Source organism: Lichenostomus cassidix, chromosome 1Ab (assembly GCF_008360975.1).
Source record: "Lichenostomus cassidix isolate B80296 chromosome 1Ab, HeHo_3.0, whole genome shotgun sequence".
Lineage (NCBI taxonomy): Eukaryota > Metazoa > Chordata > Aves > Passeriformes > Meliphagidae > Lichenostomus > Lichenostomus cassidix.
Window position 1 is genome coordinate 10984244 of NC_139481.1, and position 16468 is coordinate 11000711.

At 40.3% G+C, this 16468-nt stretch overlaps 1 protein-coding gene across 5 annotated transcripts in view; it reads left to right on the top strand.

Annotated features, from left to right (window-relative positions):
* PHF21B (PHD finger protein 21B) overlaps positions 1-13965 on the top strand; it is a 165016-nt gene extending 151051 nt beyond the window's left edge. For 4 of the 5 annotated variants that reach the window (XM_085049762.1, XM_085049765.1, XM_085049764.1 and 1 more), the window contains 7 exons: positions 793-869; positions 3556-3610; positions 7382-7404; positions 8740-8898; positions 9586-9661; positions 10823-10926; positions 13178-13965. In XM_085049762.1, coding sequence (XP_084905888.1) covers positions 793-869; positions 3556-3610; positions 7382-7404; positions 8740-8898; positions 9586-9661; positions 10823-10926; positions 13178-13402 — 719 coding nt within the window. In that variant the 3' untranslated portion in view covers positions 13403-13965. The remainder of the gene's footprint in view (positions 1-792; positions 870-3555; positions 3611-7381; positions 7405-8739; positions 8899-9585; positions 9662-10822; positions 10927-13177) is intronic. The other variant, XM_085049763.1, reaches the window with a different exon arrangement.
* Positions 13966-16468: the final 2503 nt, after the last annotated feature.

The window sequence follows — 16468 nt, forward strand, 5'->3', positions numbered from 1 at the left end:
GCTCAGATCAAAGTAGCATTAAAGCTACAGAGTTCTGTGGCCAAGTAATCTGCTCCCTCTCTCTGGGTTTACAGAGTTGTGCACATGGCTAGTGGTGGCTAAACAGTGCTCAGCATGTGCCATCTTCAATAGGTGTCACCATTTAGTGGAAGGGAGATATGGGCTGCAGTCCAAAGAGCCCATCTGTGTGCTGGTGTTTGCAGTGACACAAATACACTCAATATGGCTCATGATGATATTTTGTGTGCTCAGGATTATGAAGTTGTGTGTTTCTGAGCAGATAAAACATCATACTCTGGTTAGAACTGAATCTAGCTGTGCCATCTCAACTATGCTTTTTCTAGCCTCTGCAGAGGAAAAGTAATGTAAATTGAATTTAGAAGGTTCTCTGTGCATTCATACAATATGAACTACAAGGCTTAATGGCTTTAAATGCTTCCTTTTTGTTAATAGCAGACATCGAGAGTACTTTGAAGGCTCTCTGATGATGCTTGCTAAATATGTGTCTGAAGGGATCATAATAAAAATCTTGTAGGGCAGCAGAAATCTACCTTGAATGAAAAGAAAAAAAAAAGTCTGTGTTCTGAATCTCACAAGGAAAATCTTATTAATGTCAAACCTTGAACCGCAGCAAATATCAATGCTGATGCAACCCAATTATACTTTAGAAACTGAAACTGAACACAAAGCCCCAGGGGCTGAGGGTAAGAGCATCTTGCTTAACAAGTTATATCTACATTTTTCCCTGATGAATGAGAAATACACAATTCACGTTCCTTTCCATGGTAACAGAAATCCAGAGCAAGCGTCAGGAAAGAAAGAGAAGAAGCACAGCAAATCCAGCCTACAGTGGACTCTTGGAAACAGAGGTACTTTATCATTCACTTTTTTTACCACAACTCTATTTCATGTCAATAAAAGGTCTAAGTGTTTCTCACTAAAAAAATATATATGAATGCAGAGCCACAGTTACTTGTAAAAAGATACTGATGTAGAAAAGAAAGAAAATACCTCATCTCAGTAGCTAAGCAACAGGTTTTTACTCCACAACTTGCTCCAAACTAGAATTCATCTTAGTTTTAATACAGGCCAGAAGGAATAAATTAATGTGGGACCTAATTACTCTTTTACCTACAAAGGTAGTCCCTTTAGATCATAATTGGAGAAGTGCTGCATTATGTTCAAATGTGCATTACTATTTCTCTTTTCCTACATGCTGAATAATAAATGGAGAAAGTTGCTTTTTTTTTTATTAGTGGCATCCATAAAAGGGGTGTGTTGGTTTAAGAATCAGTGAGTTCTGCAGGGAGTATAGAAGCCTGCATTATAAATATAATAATAAATAATTTTTTAAATGCTCTGGATAATCTCTGTTGTCTGTTACACTTACACTGTTGCATTTATATTAGTGCAATCAGAATTTGGTCCTGCATAATACTGGGTTACAAACTTGGTGTAAAAGTAGCATATAAATAGGCTTAACTTTTTCTGAATTTTTTTTGTTTCTGAATTAACATATATGCATTGATTCAGCTAATTAAAATCTCACCTTTAAAATTTCAGTTTGGGTTTACTGTCTGAACTTTCTACTGAAATTAAACTCAGTTGCAGCCAGCTCTCTATTTAAGCAAGACTCCTCTGTGTTGTTTAAGCCTAAAAAAAGTGATTATTCTTTATTTAGGTACAAGTGTTGCAGAATTTTTGTATGCCAGCATTTCATATTTCTGTCTTTGTTAGCAGATAGCAAATAGATGAGGCTAAGATGAAAACCATTGCTGTAGTCAAACTGCTGAGTCACTTGACTATTCTTTTTTTGAAAGCATTGGAGATTTGTGTACTCCAGAGCAGCTCTGGGTGCTTGAGTTCTTCAGAATTCTTCAACTGTTTTCTTTAGTGCACATACTGATATCCATAAGAGCAGTATTTAACCCAGTAGGACCTTTAGCCTTGCTCTTATTGAATCTGTAGTGCTTTAGACCTTTTTGTCCGCATTATTGAAATACTTGCAGCAGAGTTTTGCGGCTATAGCCAGATCGGTGTTTGTGACAAACTCAATTATCTTGGAGCAGAGGTGGAAGAGAAGATGGCCTAGGTCTGCTGCACCCCTAGCTCATACTTCTTGTCATATCTATTCTCAAAAGCATATGCTGAAATGAACGATGGCGTGGAGAAAGAAATGTCTGTGAAAGAGTCCTGTGACTGATCAGCTGTGTCCTCATTAGGAGCTGTCATTAACTACTGACCAGCCGGAATGTCATTCAAGTAAAATGGAGGCAGATGGTTTTTCTCTGATCAATTAGATGCTCAGACTGATTTGCTAATCAGTGACTTGAGGTATTTGTGGCATTTCAGGCATTTTGGTGCAATTTAATTTAGTCTACTGAATGAACTTTAATTCATGAGTGTTTAAATTGAAATTGCATATAAATTAGACTTTTTATTTGCCAACACACCTCAAAATGGCAGGAGCTCAGAATTTGTAGTGGTGATACTAACTTAGATTGCAAAAAAGTGATTGTGGCCTAATGTCTTCACTTGAACTGTGTGCTTTTTCTTTTCAAAGCTTTGTTCTTGAAAAAATGAGATACTATTTTATTTTCCTACCCTCAGTGGCCTTTTTTTTTTTCCACAGGAAAGGGCTAAGTTTGAGGCTGGTTTTTTTTTTGAAGAAAGAAACATCTATTCAAAATTCATTTGCAGACTAGCAGGCACCCCTGTATAAGAGAATAGTTTGCTCACCCCTGAATAAATCATTTATTAGCAAACCCCTCTAATTTTCTTCCAAGCAGAATCTAGCAACATCTAATGAAGGAAAATGGTGATGTTTCCAGTCCTGCTGTACAAGTATTGGATGGCTCAGATGAACAATTTGGGGTTGTCTAGACTATTCAGGAAGCCTGTCTTGCTATTGACCATGGATTCTCCCATTGGACAAGGCTGGCCATGGGGCAGTGTTAGATGAGTTAAACATCTCAGACAGGTTTGTGGTGTCTGTGTTTGTAAGTTTGGTGATCTCAGCAGATAGAAATCACTGCCAGCTCCTCGAGGTCCTGCACATTCACTTCTGAAAGGGAAATATTTTTCTAAGGCTCTCATTCATTCCTTGCAAACACGTTATGTTTCTCTGAACTGTAGGCAGGCGTCACAAAGGTAGCAACATTTTTCCTGCAGGTGAGAAATCCATCACCATTTCTATATATGCAAATAAAGATGTCATCTCTCATCAACAGCTTTCCCTTATGGACCTTGATGGGCTTGGAGTTACTTTTGCTAGTTTCTTGCAGTCTGTGCAACATTTCCTGTAACCCCATCAATAACATTTGCAATTTGTACTTCTCTTTTCTTAATAAATTCTAATGCACAACAAACTGCTCTATGAAGAACTTGTTAAAAGGTAAATAATGCAACTCTTTGTCTGTGTCACTAGTCAGTCTAATTAGCTTTTAGAGAGCTGGTTAGGTATGAGGGAAGTCCATGGAGATTGTTACTCTGAAATGTAAGAGACAATCAGAGTGCTTTGCAATGACAGAGGGGTTGTGTTTTTTTCCCTTGTAGCGGAAACGTCTTGCATCGAATTATTTGAATAACCCCTTGTTTCTTTCAACAAGAGGTAAGCATATTTTTAAATGAATATACTACTATTCTAATGACACGTTAAAAATTTATTAGTAGGATTTCATGTGAGTTGCTGTTAGGATACCATAGAGCATTACTTTGTGTAATGTCCCTGCATTTTTTAGTATGGAGTGAAAATAACTTGATTTTTTGCAAAAACAGTGGAAGGATAAGGCTAAAGGTCACAATTGTGTAGAAATAGATCCAAAGCTTCTGTAATCAGTAGAAAATCTGACATCTGGAACTATAAGCACCATGCAGTGAGAGAATTGATTGAAGAAAGTGCTTAAAAATATTTATTGAAAAATAATTAGTCTTTTAGGCCTTTAATTTGCCTCTTTCCACCAGCTTTAAGAAACTGCTCTCCATCCTCAAGCACTAAAAGTTTCCCACACCTTTTACTTCAAAAACAAGGGCTGAAAATCAGAGTTTTTCTGATTCCAAGAGGTGGAGCCGTAAATCTAGACCTGACAACATTGAAGATGCCTTCCAATCTTGTACTTATAAGAACTTCAAATCTGAAAATTTAATAGTAAATGACTGGAGAATTAGCAACTCAGAGGAGCCATTTGGGTGTTCTGATGATTAGCTCATGGGAAGAAGTGCATTTCAGGAAAAAATGTGCAACATGGAGAAGACAAAGAGCTGGGACGTGTGAGATGAAACACAGAGAATGTTGAGTACAGTTTAATTTTTCAGACAAGGCCCATATAGTATTTTAAGGAAGAAAGTGAAAAGCTTGAGTTGTATTTTAGAAGAAGAGAAAGAGCCAATAAAGAAAACTGATTCTGCCCTTGCCCTTGCTTTGCCTTTATAACTCATTCTCTACTGTGGTGCATTAGAGATAACGGAAGACAGACCTTTTTTTAAGTTAAATATTATTTCAGTATTAGGAGCATTTGCCGGGGTAATTATAATTGAGACATGAAGTTTTGACAATTTTTCAGTGTTTGCTTGATCTCTCTGTCAAGTGTCATGCTTAGCACTTGAGATTCACCTTTCTGCCTCTGCCTTGACTTCCTGCACCATAGGAGCACCTGTGGTGCAGGCAGTAGTGCTTCTCTCTGCCTTCAAAACTTCCCGTGCCAGATGCAGACACTTGGCCTACTTACCATATGCCTCTAATGTGCTGGGTCTCAGAGGACAGGAGAGGTTATTACAGTAAACAGCTATGATGACAGTCCCCTTAGCAGGAGGCCAGGCTTGTGTAAGCCCCAGTGAAAAGAACATTATTCCTGGCTTAATTTTATCTTAAAAATTAAAATTGTAATGTATTATTTGTCTTATCATAGCACTTGTTTTTCCTGTGTAAACACATATGAGAAATCAGGAGAGAATGGCATTGTCAGCAAGCTGCCAGTCCCTTGGTGGGTTTAAGTTAGGATTTGATATCTCTGACCTTCCTTTTGTGACATGTTTTCCATTTTATTTGCAAGAAAGTAGGCAAGTGACAGAGCTCTACTGATGCAGCTATCTCAGAGCTGCCTGGAAATCAGCAGCCTCTCTCCTTAATCATTAATTCCTCTTTGAGTCCTGTACCTTTGGTTTTTCCAGAATCCAGAATATGTGCTGAAGTTCTGTATATTCTGAGAATGTTTAGCTGGACTTCCTTATATCAGAATTCCCCACCTCTGCAGGGGTTTTTTGGCACCAGCATTATTTTTCTGGATGCTGTACAAGGTCTGAACTGGAGGCAGGTGCTGTCCCAGATTGCTTGGCTCTGCAGCGATGCAGTTTTCCAGCTTCAGTGCAGAGATGGCTCTCACTTCTCTTATAAAGTTGTCCTTTAAAAATATTGCCTTCAGTTTAATTTTTCAGGAACTAGAAGGCAGAAGTGGACATGTTTTCAGAAGTTTAAAACTTTGTAGCAAAAGTGAGCTGAAAAGACAAATAAACAAACTAGAAAAAAATCCCCATGACCTCCAGGAAATAACTGTCATTTCTGGAAATACAGAAGAGGACAGTTCTTGTAAATTTTGATCAAAAAGTCAATTAGTCAGGATTCATTTATATGAAAATGTCTTATCTGAAATGAGGTCACATCCCCTGACACGTATAATTTGTACAAAAGACTCATCAATTATCAAGCCTCTGTTTATCCAAATAACATATATGTCCCCTGAGTAATCATGGTGTCATATAGTGGTGGATCTTTGTGTGTGTATTTGTGGATATGAAGTGACATCTACAGATTTTATAAGTCTGTGATTATTTATGGAATTATTTATGGGATTATTTATGCCAAAGTAATCTACAATTCTTGGGGAAAATAGAGACATTTATGGAAGAAAAAATCTATCAAAGGATGTTAAATATAAAAATGAAAATGGAAGCTTGGGGTTAGGGAAACACATAAACTGCCAGCATCAGAAGGATGCTTCTAGAGTGGAAAGATTTACTCAGTGTTTTTGCTTTCTGTTGCAGCACCATGAGTGGCAGCACTATACCCTGTCAGCAAAGGACACTGGGCTTCACAGCCGTTTGTCCAAGTTAGATGAAGCTGTTCCTTTGTCTTTGAGCTCCTCTCCCTACATGTGTGTGAAGCCTGCTCATGTGTGCATCTTCACATGTATGCACACATCAGTGTGTAGAACCAGTGTGTAAGGGCAGGAGGGACTACCTGGCAGGTCTGATATGAGGGATCACAATAAGACAGCTATAATCCCACTCTGAAGGAGAACAGGAGAGAAATATCAGTTTGGTTGTGTCCACTGTAATCCAAAGAAAGGCCTGTCTGTTAAGTGTTTTGCACTGGGACAGTGTGCTCCAGCCCCTTGCAAGAACCCAAGGGAACGGCTGGAGCTGTGCCAGGGGAGGCTCAGGCTGGAGATCAGGAAAGGTTCTTCCCCAGAGGGTGCTGGCACTGCCCAGGCTCCCCAGGGAATGGGCACAGCCTGAGGCTGCCAGAGCTCCAGGAGAGTTTGGACAAAGCTCTCAGGGATGCACAGGGTGGCAGTGTTGGGGTGTCTGTGCAGGGCAAGTAGTTGGAGTCAATGATCCTTATGATCATTTCCAGCTTAGGATATTCTGTGATTCTATGAAATCAGCAGCAAAAATTGCAACCCACTGTGCAATTTCCATAAAGCTGCTAATGTTTTCTGGCTTTTTATTTTTGGACCAAAGTAAGTTGAATTTTTTTTTTTTTTTTTTTGTGAAAGACTTGGCTTGCTTTCCAGTGAGCTCTGTTGGTTCTTGTTCTTACCAGGTTGTGAGTACAATCACTACATTCTCAGTTCATCAAAAGGTCACTGGCATTGTGAGTAGGTGTAATTTAATGAGAAGGAGTTGATGATACCATCAGCCGCACTCCCACAAGGAACTGACCATTTAATCCAGGAACCAGCTCAGCATTTAAACCTGTGTTTAATGATAAGTTGGAGGCACCCATTTCATACTCCATACTAAATGCATTGCTGGTTCAGGGCCAGCCTTTTCAGCACCCAGCATGCTGAGGTCCTTTAGGAAGACTTTTTGACTACTGGCACATGGAGAGGAGGTTTGCATGAAAATTTCTGAAAATTTCAAATACTATGACCTTTTAGCATCAGACCTTTGGACATGGGATTCCTGTAATATACATTTTTAAACCTCGAATGCTAATTTCACTTCTTACTATTACATTCTTTCCTGCCCACATTAATTCTGGCAATGTCCTGATCTCCTATGCCACTGCTTGACTAAAATTACTCCCATAGCTGAGAACTAGCAGGTGCCGCAGCTATGTATTTTCCTCTAATCTGTTTTCTGCCCTTCTTTTATATGCTAGCAAACGAGGATCCATTCTGGAAGGTATGTGTGGCAAAATTTGTGTATTAGCAGGTATCCTCATCACTGTGTATTCAGTGCTTGCTTCTGATTATTGTAGTCACTCTCAAGGTACCTAATTCCAGTATTCTCTTTTCCCATTTAACTAAATTTTTGAGTCTCTAAACTAGAATTGCAGAGATGAAGTCTCGGGCTTTCACATGCAAGGTTTGAGTTTAGTACCTTTGTTGATTCCACTGACTGAGAAATTGCTAGTCCAGATTTGTGGGTTTAATGAAAAATTTATAAGAAAAATGAGTAACCATTCCAGTTTGTAAAGATTAAATCTCTTTACATTGAGATTAAAACTAAGTTTCTAAAGTAGTTGCTAAAAAGAAATATTTTGGGGAGTGTTTTTTTGACAGGACTGGTTTAGAATTCAAGATAGAAGCCTGACTAAAACTGCCATGAAACTTTTTAATTACTATTCCTAAAAACAAAAATATGCTTTTGGAATTAACAAACATAAAATTACTACTCTCCTTCCTGGAAAGCCAGCAGGAATTTTTTTATTTTTTATAATGATTCACAAGCCATGAGAGTTTCAAAATCAGTATCTGCTTTATTTAAATGCACTTAATTATAAAAAGAGTAATTAAGGTTGCCACCAGATTAGCATTGCAATTTTCTACATGACATTGTAACTTTGTTGATGAGTCTTAGCTCATGTTATGTATTGCTTCAGACAAAGCACTAATCAGTCTTGTTGGAGAAAGGTTGTCAGAGCAAGTCTGAGCAGAGACCAATTAGTGCCAGGGAGAAAGAGGCCAGAGGAGTTAACAAAAAAGGGTATATAGCCCTAGGCTGTGCTCCAGCCTCCTGTTTCCCAGCTGCTCTTTGAGGCAATGGGCATGAAACATGGAACTGTGCTTTTTTCCCAGAATCCTTTTCTTGCTTCTTCCTTCTGCTTTGGGCATGAAGGACAAGTGATCCCTACATTAACTCTGACCCAGGATAGAGCCATGCATGGGGATACAAGTGCTGTAGCAACACACTGGCAAAAAAAAAAAAAAAGAAAAAAAAGTGAACAAGCTGTCTGTATTGGTCAACTCCCTCCTGTGTTTGATTCGTTGGGTTTTATGTTTCTGTTTAAATTTATGGAACTTGCTTCTGACTATTTTGTTATTTGTATTTGTTGCTATCATACATCCATCATACATCCGTTATTTCTCTCTTCTGTGGCAACCAGGGTCCTTTTGACAATTAGATTTTGTTTTTGAAGGACCCTGCAGTAGGGTCTGCTGCAGTAGAGGCTTTGAATGCTGTATGGAGAGAAGTTCTCAATGGATTGACTTTAGCCAGGGCACTCTTCTCTTGCAGAACGAGATACACCACGACGAACACTGCACTGCTTGCAAGCATGGAGTTAACTTGCAGCCCTGTAGCACATGTCCCAGAGCATATCACCTCAACTGCTTGGACCCACCCCTCAAAACCGCCCCCAAAGGGGTCTGGGTCTGCCCAAAGTGCCAACAGAAGGTAAGCTACATGGAGTATGGCATGGCAAGAAGGAAAAATGGGAGAAACCTCAATTTTGTGTACCCCTAAACTAATCTAACCTATGGTTGTAGCTCAGTGGACTACATTAGCTAAAGAAGTACTGAGAGGCTTTTAGTGAAGTTTGCAGTATTTTTTTCTGGTATTTTCACCATCCTAGAATTAGAACATACACAGAGTGCTGTAGCTTGCCTATAATCGCATCTGCTAAGAATTGTCCTCTTAAAATGTCTCTTCAGTTCCTTTGGCTCCTTTCTTTACAGTAACACCACCAGCATGTAGCCAATCAAAGAATGTAAATCTTAGAGATGAGGGAGGCAGTGTCAGAAGGAGACACTGTTCACCAGTGAATCTGAAAGCTGTGAGGAGAACATGTCCTTTTCTTTAAATGATATTTGTTACACACAATTGTTCATCACACTCATGTCAGAAATGCTAATCTGTCTAGTTGCTGTGAATAATGCTGATTGCACAAGCAAGAAAACAATTATTTAAAATACTAAAGTGTAGAGTAAAGTTTTAGAGTTCCTTGTGCTTAGCCTTGAGATCACTTCTGTGTTCTGAAATGAGGACCCATATTCTGGTCCTGCCAAATTGTAAGGCTGGAGCAAACATTAATGTGTGGGGTTTATTTGAATCCTAACCTTTTATTGTTTCCTGGGCTTATAGGTATTAAAGAAAAATGACAATGTGCCGTGGACTGGAACTCTGGCTATTGTTCACTCCTATGTTACTCATAAAACAGGTAGGGATTAACACAGGCCACTGACAAGAGATTCCCTGCTCATGATGGGCGATGCCATTTGAGTCCTTCTTAGCACTAATATTGAAGTAGTGTTACAATGCTGCCAGGTCTGATGGCATAGTACATAGGGCCATCAGTGGCTGCGGAGAGCAGAGCCCTTCTCTCCCCTTCCCCTTGGTCTGAGCATGATCGCTCTGGAAATTCACTCTCTGGAAGAAGCTGTCATCAAAGTGGTGCTGGAACAGGGCTGAAAACAGGATTTTGAGGCAGAATCATAGTTTGCAAGGCAGAGTCAAGCAAAGCAGCAGAGCTGTGTAATTGGGTGTGTAGCACAATGCCAGACTAGTGTCTTAGACACCAAAAAGGGTATATAGCCCAAGGCTGTGCTCCATTCTCCTGTTTTAGCAATACCACAGCAATACCAGCCTCTGTTTTAGTATTGTTTGGTATGGCAGCCACTAGGGTCATATGCCATGTGATAGCTGTGCATTGAGCATTATTCTTTTTTAGTTCCTTGTAGCATTCTTACAATAGGCTGTTTGGGGCATTAGATCATATTTGTAAGGAGTTTTATGGAGGTCTGGCACTGTTATAATTGTGTTTTTCAGCCAGGGTCACTAACTATTGCCATTCCAAGGGGCTGACCTCTTCTTAAATACAATTCACCTATTTCTTGGAGACATCCAGGATCACACGGGGTCTAAGGATGAATTTTAATTCATCTTAAAGGGGCCCTTTTGGGGCACCTTTTTGCTTTTGGGTTGTCCTTCTGTGTGCTAACCATTGACAGAGACACATGCACAGAATCACAGAACCATTTAGGTTGGAAAAGACCTCCAGGTTCATTGAGTCCAACCTGTAACTGATCCCACCTTGTCAACCAGACCAGAGCACTGAGTGCCATGTCCAGCTGCTCCATGGACACCTCCAGGGATGAGGACTCTACCACCTCCCCGGGCAGCCCCTGCCAAGGCCTGACCACCCTTTTAGTGAAGAAATGCCTGCAAGCAGAAACTCCAGATTTCTTTGGCTGTACCTGCTGACAAAAGGCTGTTGAGACCTTAAGCTCCCAATGCAAAATACCTGCTTCTGATTTCTGTCCTGAAGTGCACAGTATGTCCTTTTCTTAACTTCCGCATCCTTAATCATATTGTTTCACAGTCAAAGAAGAAGAGAAGCGAAAGTTATTAAAGCGAAGCAGTGAGCTGAAGAGTGAGCATAGACAGTTAGAAGAAAAAGATCGACTTCTCAACAATGCAGTGAAGGTAGGACACCTGACTGGAGACACAAAGTCTCCTGAAGAGTTTTTATAAAGAATTTAAGCCCAAAAAACTGGTATTTTGTGGCTAGGAAATGATTTAAGCTCCCAAGCTACAGATTTTCGAGTGTGAATGTGTTTCTCTCTGAGGAAGTACATGTGCATTTCCTTTATGCACAAAAGCAAGCCACTCTGGCAGGCTGAGGAGGAGAAATCACTTGAATTCCTGTGGCACACACACAAACTCCCCATATAACCACGGCTGCCTTCCTTGTAGTTGCATTTATAGTTCTGAGCTAGCCAATGACCTCAAGGCACTTCCATCCTCTAGGTGAAAAGTTTTGTCACAACTGTGTCCTCTGATGGTAGCTGCTTGTCCATTAGCTCAAACCTTATGATATTAAGAAGAAATAACCATCTTTACTGAATGTTGTAACATCTCTCCTTGACTGGAAATCGAGTTCACAACCATTTTATCTCTCCAAACACATTTTAAAGCTAAATGTTGTCTGAAGGTGTCTGCCACATATATTGTGCTATGAGTAGCAGTCTCTGGCTGAATGGACTGAATTCAAAGCCGTAATTCCTACCCTTCAGGGCTGAAGGAACTGAACTGGGGCTACCTGCCTCCTAAGAGGTAGCTGTTAGTTTGCATGGCAATCTCAATAAATACTTGACACTTCCTTACCCTGGAAAAATCAAAGTGGCAGCTGCAGGAGTAACTGGTCACTACTTGTTTTACCATTGCAGTTATCTAGAGGACGCATGTTAAAATATTTGTCACATAAAACAGAGTGGAAGGAAAAGCAATAACTTATTAAAAGACATCACTGTGGGGAATATTTCCTGAACGTGTGTATCGCGCTAATGGAGCCACACATTCATGTAGTAGGTAGGAGAGTGAAGTGGGCTGAGGAATTGGAAAAAGAAAAAAGAAAAGCTGTCAGTTATCAGGTGTGTGTCAGGACTGTCAAAATCAGTAAGATTTCTACCAAAGAAGAATTGGGTTTTTTCAGTGGGCAATGCTGTCTTATTTAAATGGTAATATCAGCCAATGATTATATTTTTTGGAAATGTATCCACTTGAAAGGAGAAAATAAATTAAAGGTGTCCCAGCACAGCACAGTTTCATTCTGACATTTTAACTGAGATTTATACTAAAAAGAAGACTCTCATACACCCCACAGGTGCAATGGTAGAAACATAACATGATTTGTCCTTCATCTGAAATTTCATCTCTCTAAACCAACCTCCAAACAGCTTCACCCAGTTGCTTCCCAAACAAATTGACTTTCAACTTGCATTTCCCAATTCACCAGGACTGGACAATTCCCAGCCCTGGGCAATCTGAAGCATAGCCAAAGAGGAGCAATTTGCAGAAAAGTAATCAGTTTGGTCAAAATCCTGGGCACACTGGGAAAAAGAAAACAGGTTTCAGGTATTAGAAGTCACTGTCCCCTTCCATCTTGCAGACAGGTTCAAGGTTTGGGTCTGTCCCTCACAGAAGAAAGGGATGCTGCCTGGAGCGGTCCATGGTCAGGGAGGGAAAGGAGAATTACTGATTCTTCCTGTCTCTTCTTGGAGAAATGGAAGATTTGGGATGCCTTTGTTTAGCTCCTGCTCTCATGCCCATTTGCATGGAGGTCTATATGGAACATTTCAAGTGATCACAGAGTGCAGTTTTGCCACCCTGAGGGAGAAAACCTTTCTTGTGACTGCTCTGGTGTAACAGTTGCATCTTGGAGCAAAGTTTTCTGCCTGAAAAATATTGCCATCATGTTCAGTGAGATTAATGTATCTTCATAGTGCCTTCTCCCTGAAATGTGTGGCACACATGAAATGCATCCTGGCAAGGTCCATCCATCAAGCATTTATCAGTGTCCTTTGGTAAGAGTGAGAGACCCAGGTGGTGCCTTCTGTATTTTCAGTAACACAGTTATTGCCCTCCCATGCCAGGCATCTCTGTGGAGTGCAGAAGGCATTCCTGCCAGGCTGTCTACAGGATGGAGTCGGAAACGTCCTCCAAATGCGTTTTGCCTGGGAAGAATATTGTTCCCTCAGACACCTGATGCAGTGTGTGCAGCACTGGTGATTACTTCATTTGTTAAGCTGTGGTTTTGCTTTCCCCAAAAGAGAATATACTTCATTTGAGCAGAATGCACACTCAAACCACAAAAGGATGTTTGGAGAGATGTTTGACACCACTTTGAATATATTCTCAGTCTTTCCTTCTCTCTTCCCTTCTCTTTATTTGACAGAAATGCTTAGAGCTAAAAACCAGCCTTTTGGCCCAGCAGAAAGGGACTCAGTCATCACTGGAACGTCTCAAAACCCTCATTAGACTGATACAAAACGAGCAGATGATTCGGGTTACCATGACGACGACCACCACCTCCTCCCTGCTATCAGTCCCCTGGATCAAACCCTCCCCTGCCTCTGCTGCCATGCACAAAGCCTTGCAGCCATCGCAGGGTAACAACTGACAAAAGTCGGCTTTGTGAGGCCTAAGGAAGGGGGAACAAGAAACTTTATGCACGTGAGCAGAGGAGAGATGGAACTGGAACAAAGGAGAGAAGGAGCAGTCTCAGTTTTGATACACTTAAAGACTTGCAGACCAGTCAGCCCAGTTCATAGGTCACTGTGGCAGCAGGTTCCCACAGAGCAGGTTGTGCTGCGGTTTTGTATTCACCAAGACCTCCAGTGCTTATGATATTTTGTTTTGTTATGTTGGCCGTAATGTATTTATGACTGAGGATGAACAGGAAAAGCATGGCCAATAGGAAGCAGGATAGCCTTTTGTGGGGGGCAGACAGGCTTTCTGCTCTGCTTTAAGGGGAAAGGAATTAGTGAGGTATTAGAGAAGTAGTTGAGCTGAAAGCTGTGTGTGGGAGGGGAATCAGTGAGATAAGCAGAAACTGGGCTATTTAGTACTTGACATGGATTGTTTTCAGAGGAACTCATTTGGCCCCATTGATACAGGTGAGCTGGAGATGGGGTCATTGTGACCAGAACAGCATCATGGACACTTAGAGCCTTCAAAACAAAAGATCATTTTTTCAGTATTATTAGACTTGAGAATTGCAGATATTTAAATAAAGAAACTGTATGAAGTTAGCATTTCTAGTAAAATATTGAAGTATTTTCATGCTGATGCTTCTGTATATGCATTCTGAAGTATTTAAAATATATGACTGTAAAACTCCTTTTGCAGGTACTTTTTACTTATTTTGCTATCAGTGTATTTTTCTCATGGAGTTTTTGTGCAAGGTTTAGCATAAACCATTATAGTAGGTATCTTTGGCAGTTTGGGATTCCATTTTTTAAAGAGATTATTTTGTGATTTTCTTTCTTTTTGTTAATTTTGGATTATTTTTTGAAGAAAAAAGCATATAGATATTCTGGATTTTGTTTCTTGACAGTACAGATAATATGCCAAAAAGATAACTACATTTTTGTACTGCATTTTTATTGTTAAAAATACATAACATGATTTTTTAAATTACTATTATTACTATTATTATCTTGTAGAAATATCTGCTGAAATGGTACAGGAAAAAAAAACTGCCTCAAGGGGTTGTTTCTTGAACTGGTGACTCCAATTCAAGACTTCTGGGGGAGGAACAGGGCATGGAAAATTAAAAGGGTTTGGTGGGGGGTTGTTTTTGGAAACTTGATTCATTTTTAACACTTTGTTGGATTTCAGGAAATTTGGGAAGCGTTTAGCATTAGCCTGAGAAAATCCCAGTACACCTGCTTGTTTCACTAGCTGATCTTCCTGATTCTGCAAGGTCCTGCCTGGCCCCCAGTGCCCCCTGATGCCTGGGAAGGTGGTGATGGACATGCCAGTTTTCCCAACTCACACCCCCCAGTGCCATCATTTCTATCCTTATGAATTCTCCATCAATTACCACAACAGGTACTTATGGAAAACCACCGACCAGAACACAAGGCAAGTCTCTCACATCAGCATATCACATGGTGCCGAATAGCCTTTTTTATTTTAATTAAAAAATAAAATTAAAAAAAATAAAAAACCAAAACAAACAAAAAACTGAAAACAAAACAAAACAAACAAAAATAAAACAAAAAAAACCCCACAAACACATGAGGGACTGACTTTTTCTGTCACCCATCACTAGGCAGCACATGGTCCCTTCAACCATTTTCACAACTCCGGGAGAAACTGTGCAGTACTGTACAAATCTATTTTAATACACAACACTCGATTGAACAAGATTTTTATATTCTTTTATTGATGAACAAAGTGAACTAAGTAAAACACAGTTGTTATACATTGGTTGATTGGTATGCCAATTATGCATTCTGAGTGGCTTGCAATGTAAATGTTTTCAGGTTTAATGATTTTTTTCCTCCTCAAACAAATTTTTTTAAAAAGTGTGGAAGGTTGAATATGTGAAGAATTTCTGAGGAACTGTCTTCAACTGTTAAAAGTAGTTATTTTGAAAAGGGGACTGTCCAGTGGATAGTGTGCATAGAAAAAAAAAGTGTTTGTCTTAAATATGCCAATGTAGTTTTACTTCTTTATGATGCATTAAACTTGACTGACAATTTCCTGGCATTGTTGTGATGGTCTATGCTGAAAAGGGCCACAGCCAGGCCTCTTGAAGAACCTCCTCCCTGGCCAGATTCTGTAGGACAGGGAGGAGGCAGGGGAGAGGAGAGGGGAAGTGACTGGGGCTGATTCCTCTACCACTGCCTTCGATTTTCAAACTTAAGCACTGCAAGAATGACTACACTACTCTCTGCTTGCTTTCTACCAGGAAGGTGGCCTCTTCTTTGAGGCCACTGTGTCTTCCAGGCAGAGGAACCCTGTCCAGTCCCTTGCTTAGCTTCCCACCTCTTGGAATAATTGCATATCTGCCAGACCCCTGGGCTTTGCTTTCATACCTGCACTATCAGATGCCCTTCAAATGTGTGGTGACCCCATTTTGTAAAGTTATTTATAAATCACTTTATAACTGCAGTAAAAAAAACAGGGAGAGAGGGCCCTCGCAGGGGTTGACTGGTTTCTGGCTGGTGGAAGGGATGGGACTTCTTCCCAATAAAATTGAACAAATGAAAGCAAAGCACTGTCACAGCTGCATGAAGCCAGTGGCTAGTGCTTATGCAGAGCAGAACAGAGTTGGGTTCTTGTTAGGGCAAAGGGTATTTTTTTTGTTTGAGAGCATGTTGCCTTGTCTTCACCTTCTGGCAGTATCAACATTTAATTTCAGGCTGCAACAGGCAGGGGAACTCAGCACTACACTCCTTCTTCCCCTACAGCTCAGCTGCCCACTCCTCCCTCCCAGCCCCTGCTACATGGAAGGCAGGCTGATTTTTCCTAACATTGTTTCCAGTATTAGAAGACACCTCTCCCCCACGCCAGAAAACTCCCAAAATTGTTTGTCATCATCATCTTCATCATCTGTATGCCACCACCCTAACCTTTAAACTCAGTGCTGTACTAACAGATAGGAGCCATTTACAGAGCTCTGCATGTTGCCTTAATAATTAATGCAGTTGCAAGAGAGTGTAGCCTTTAATCTTTG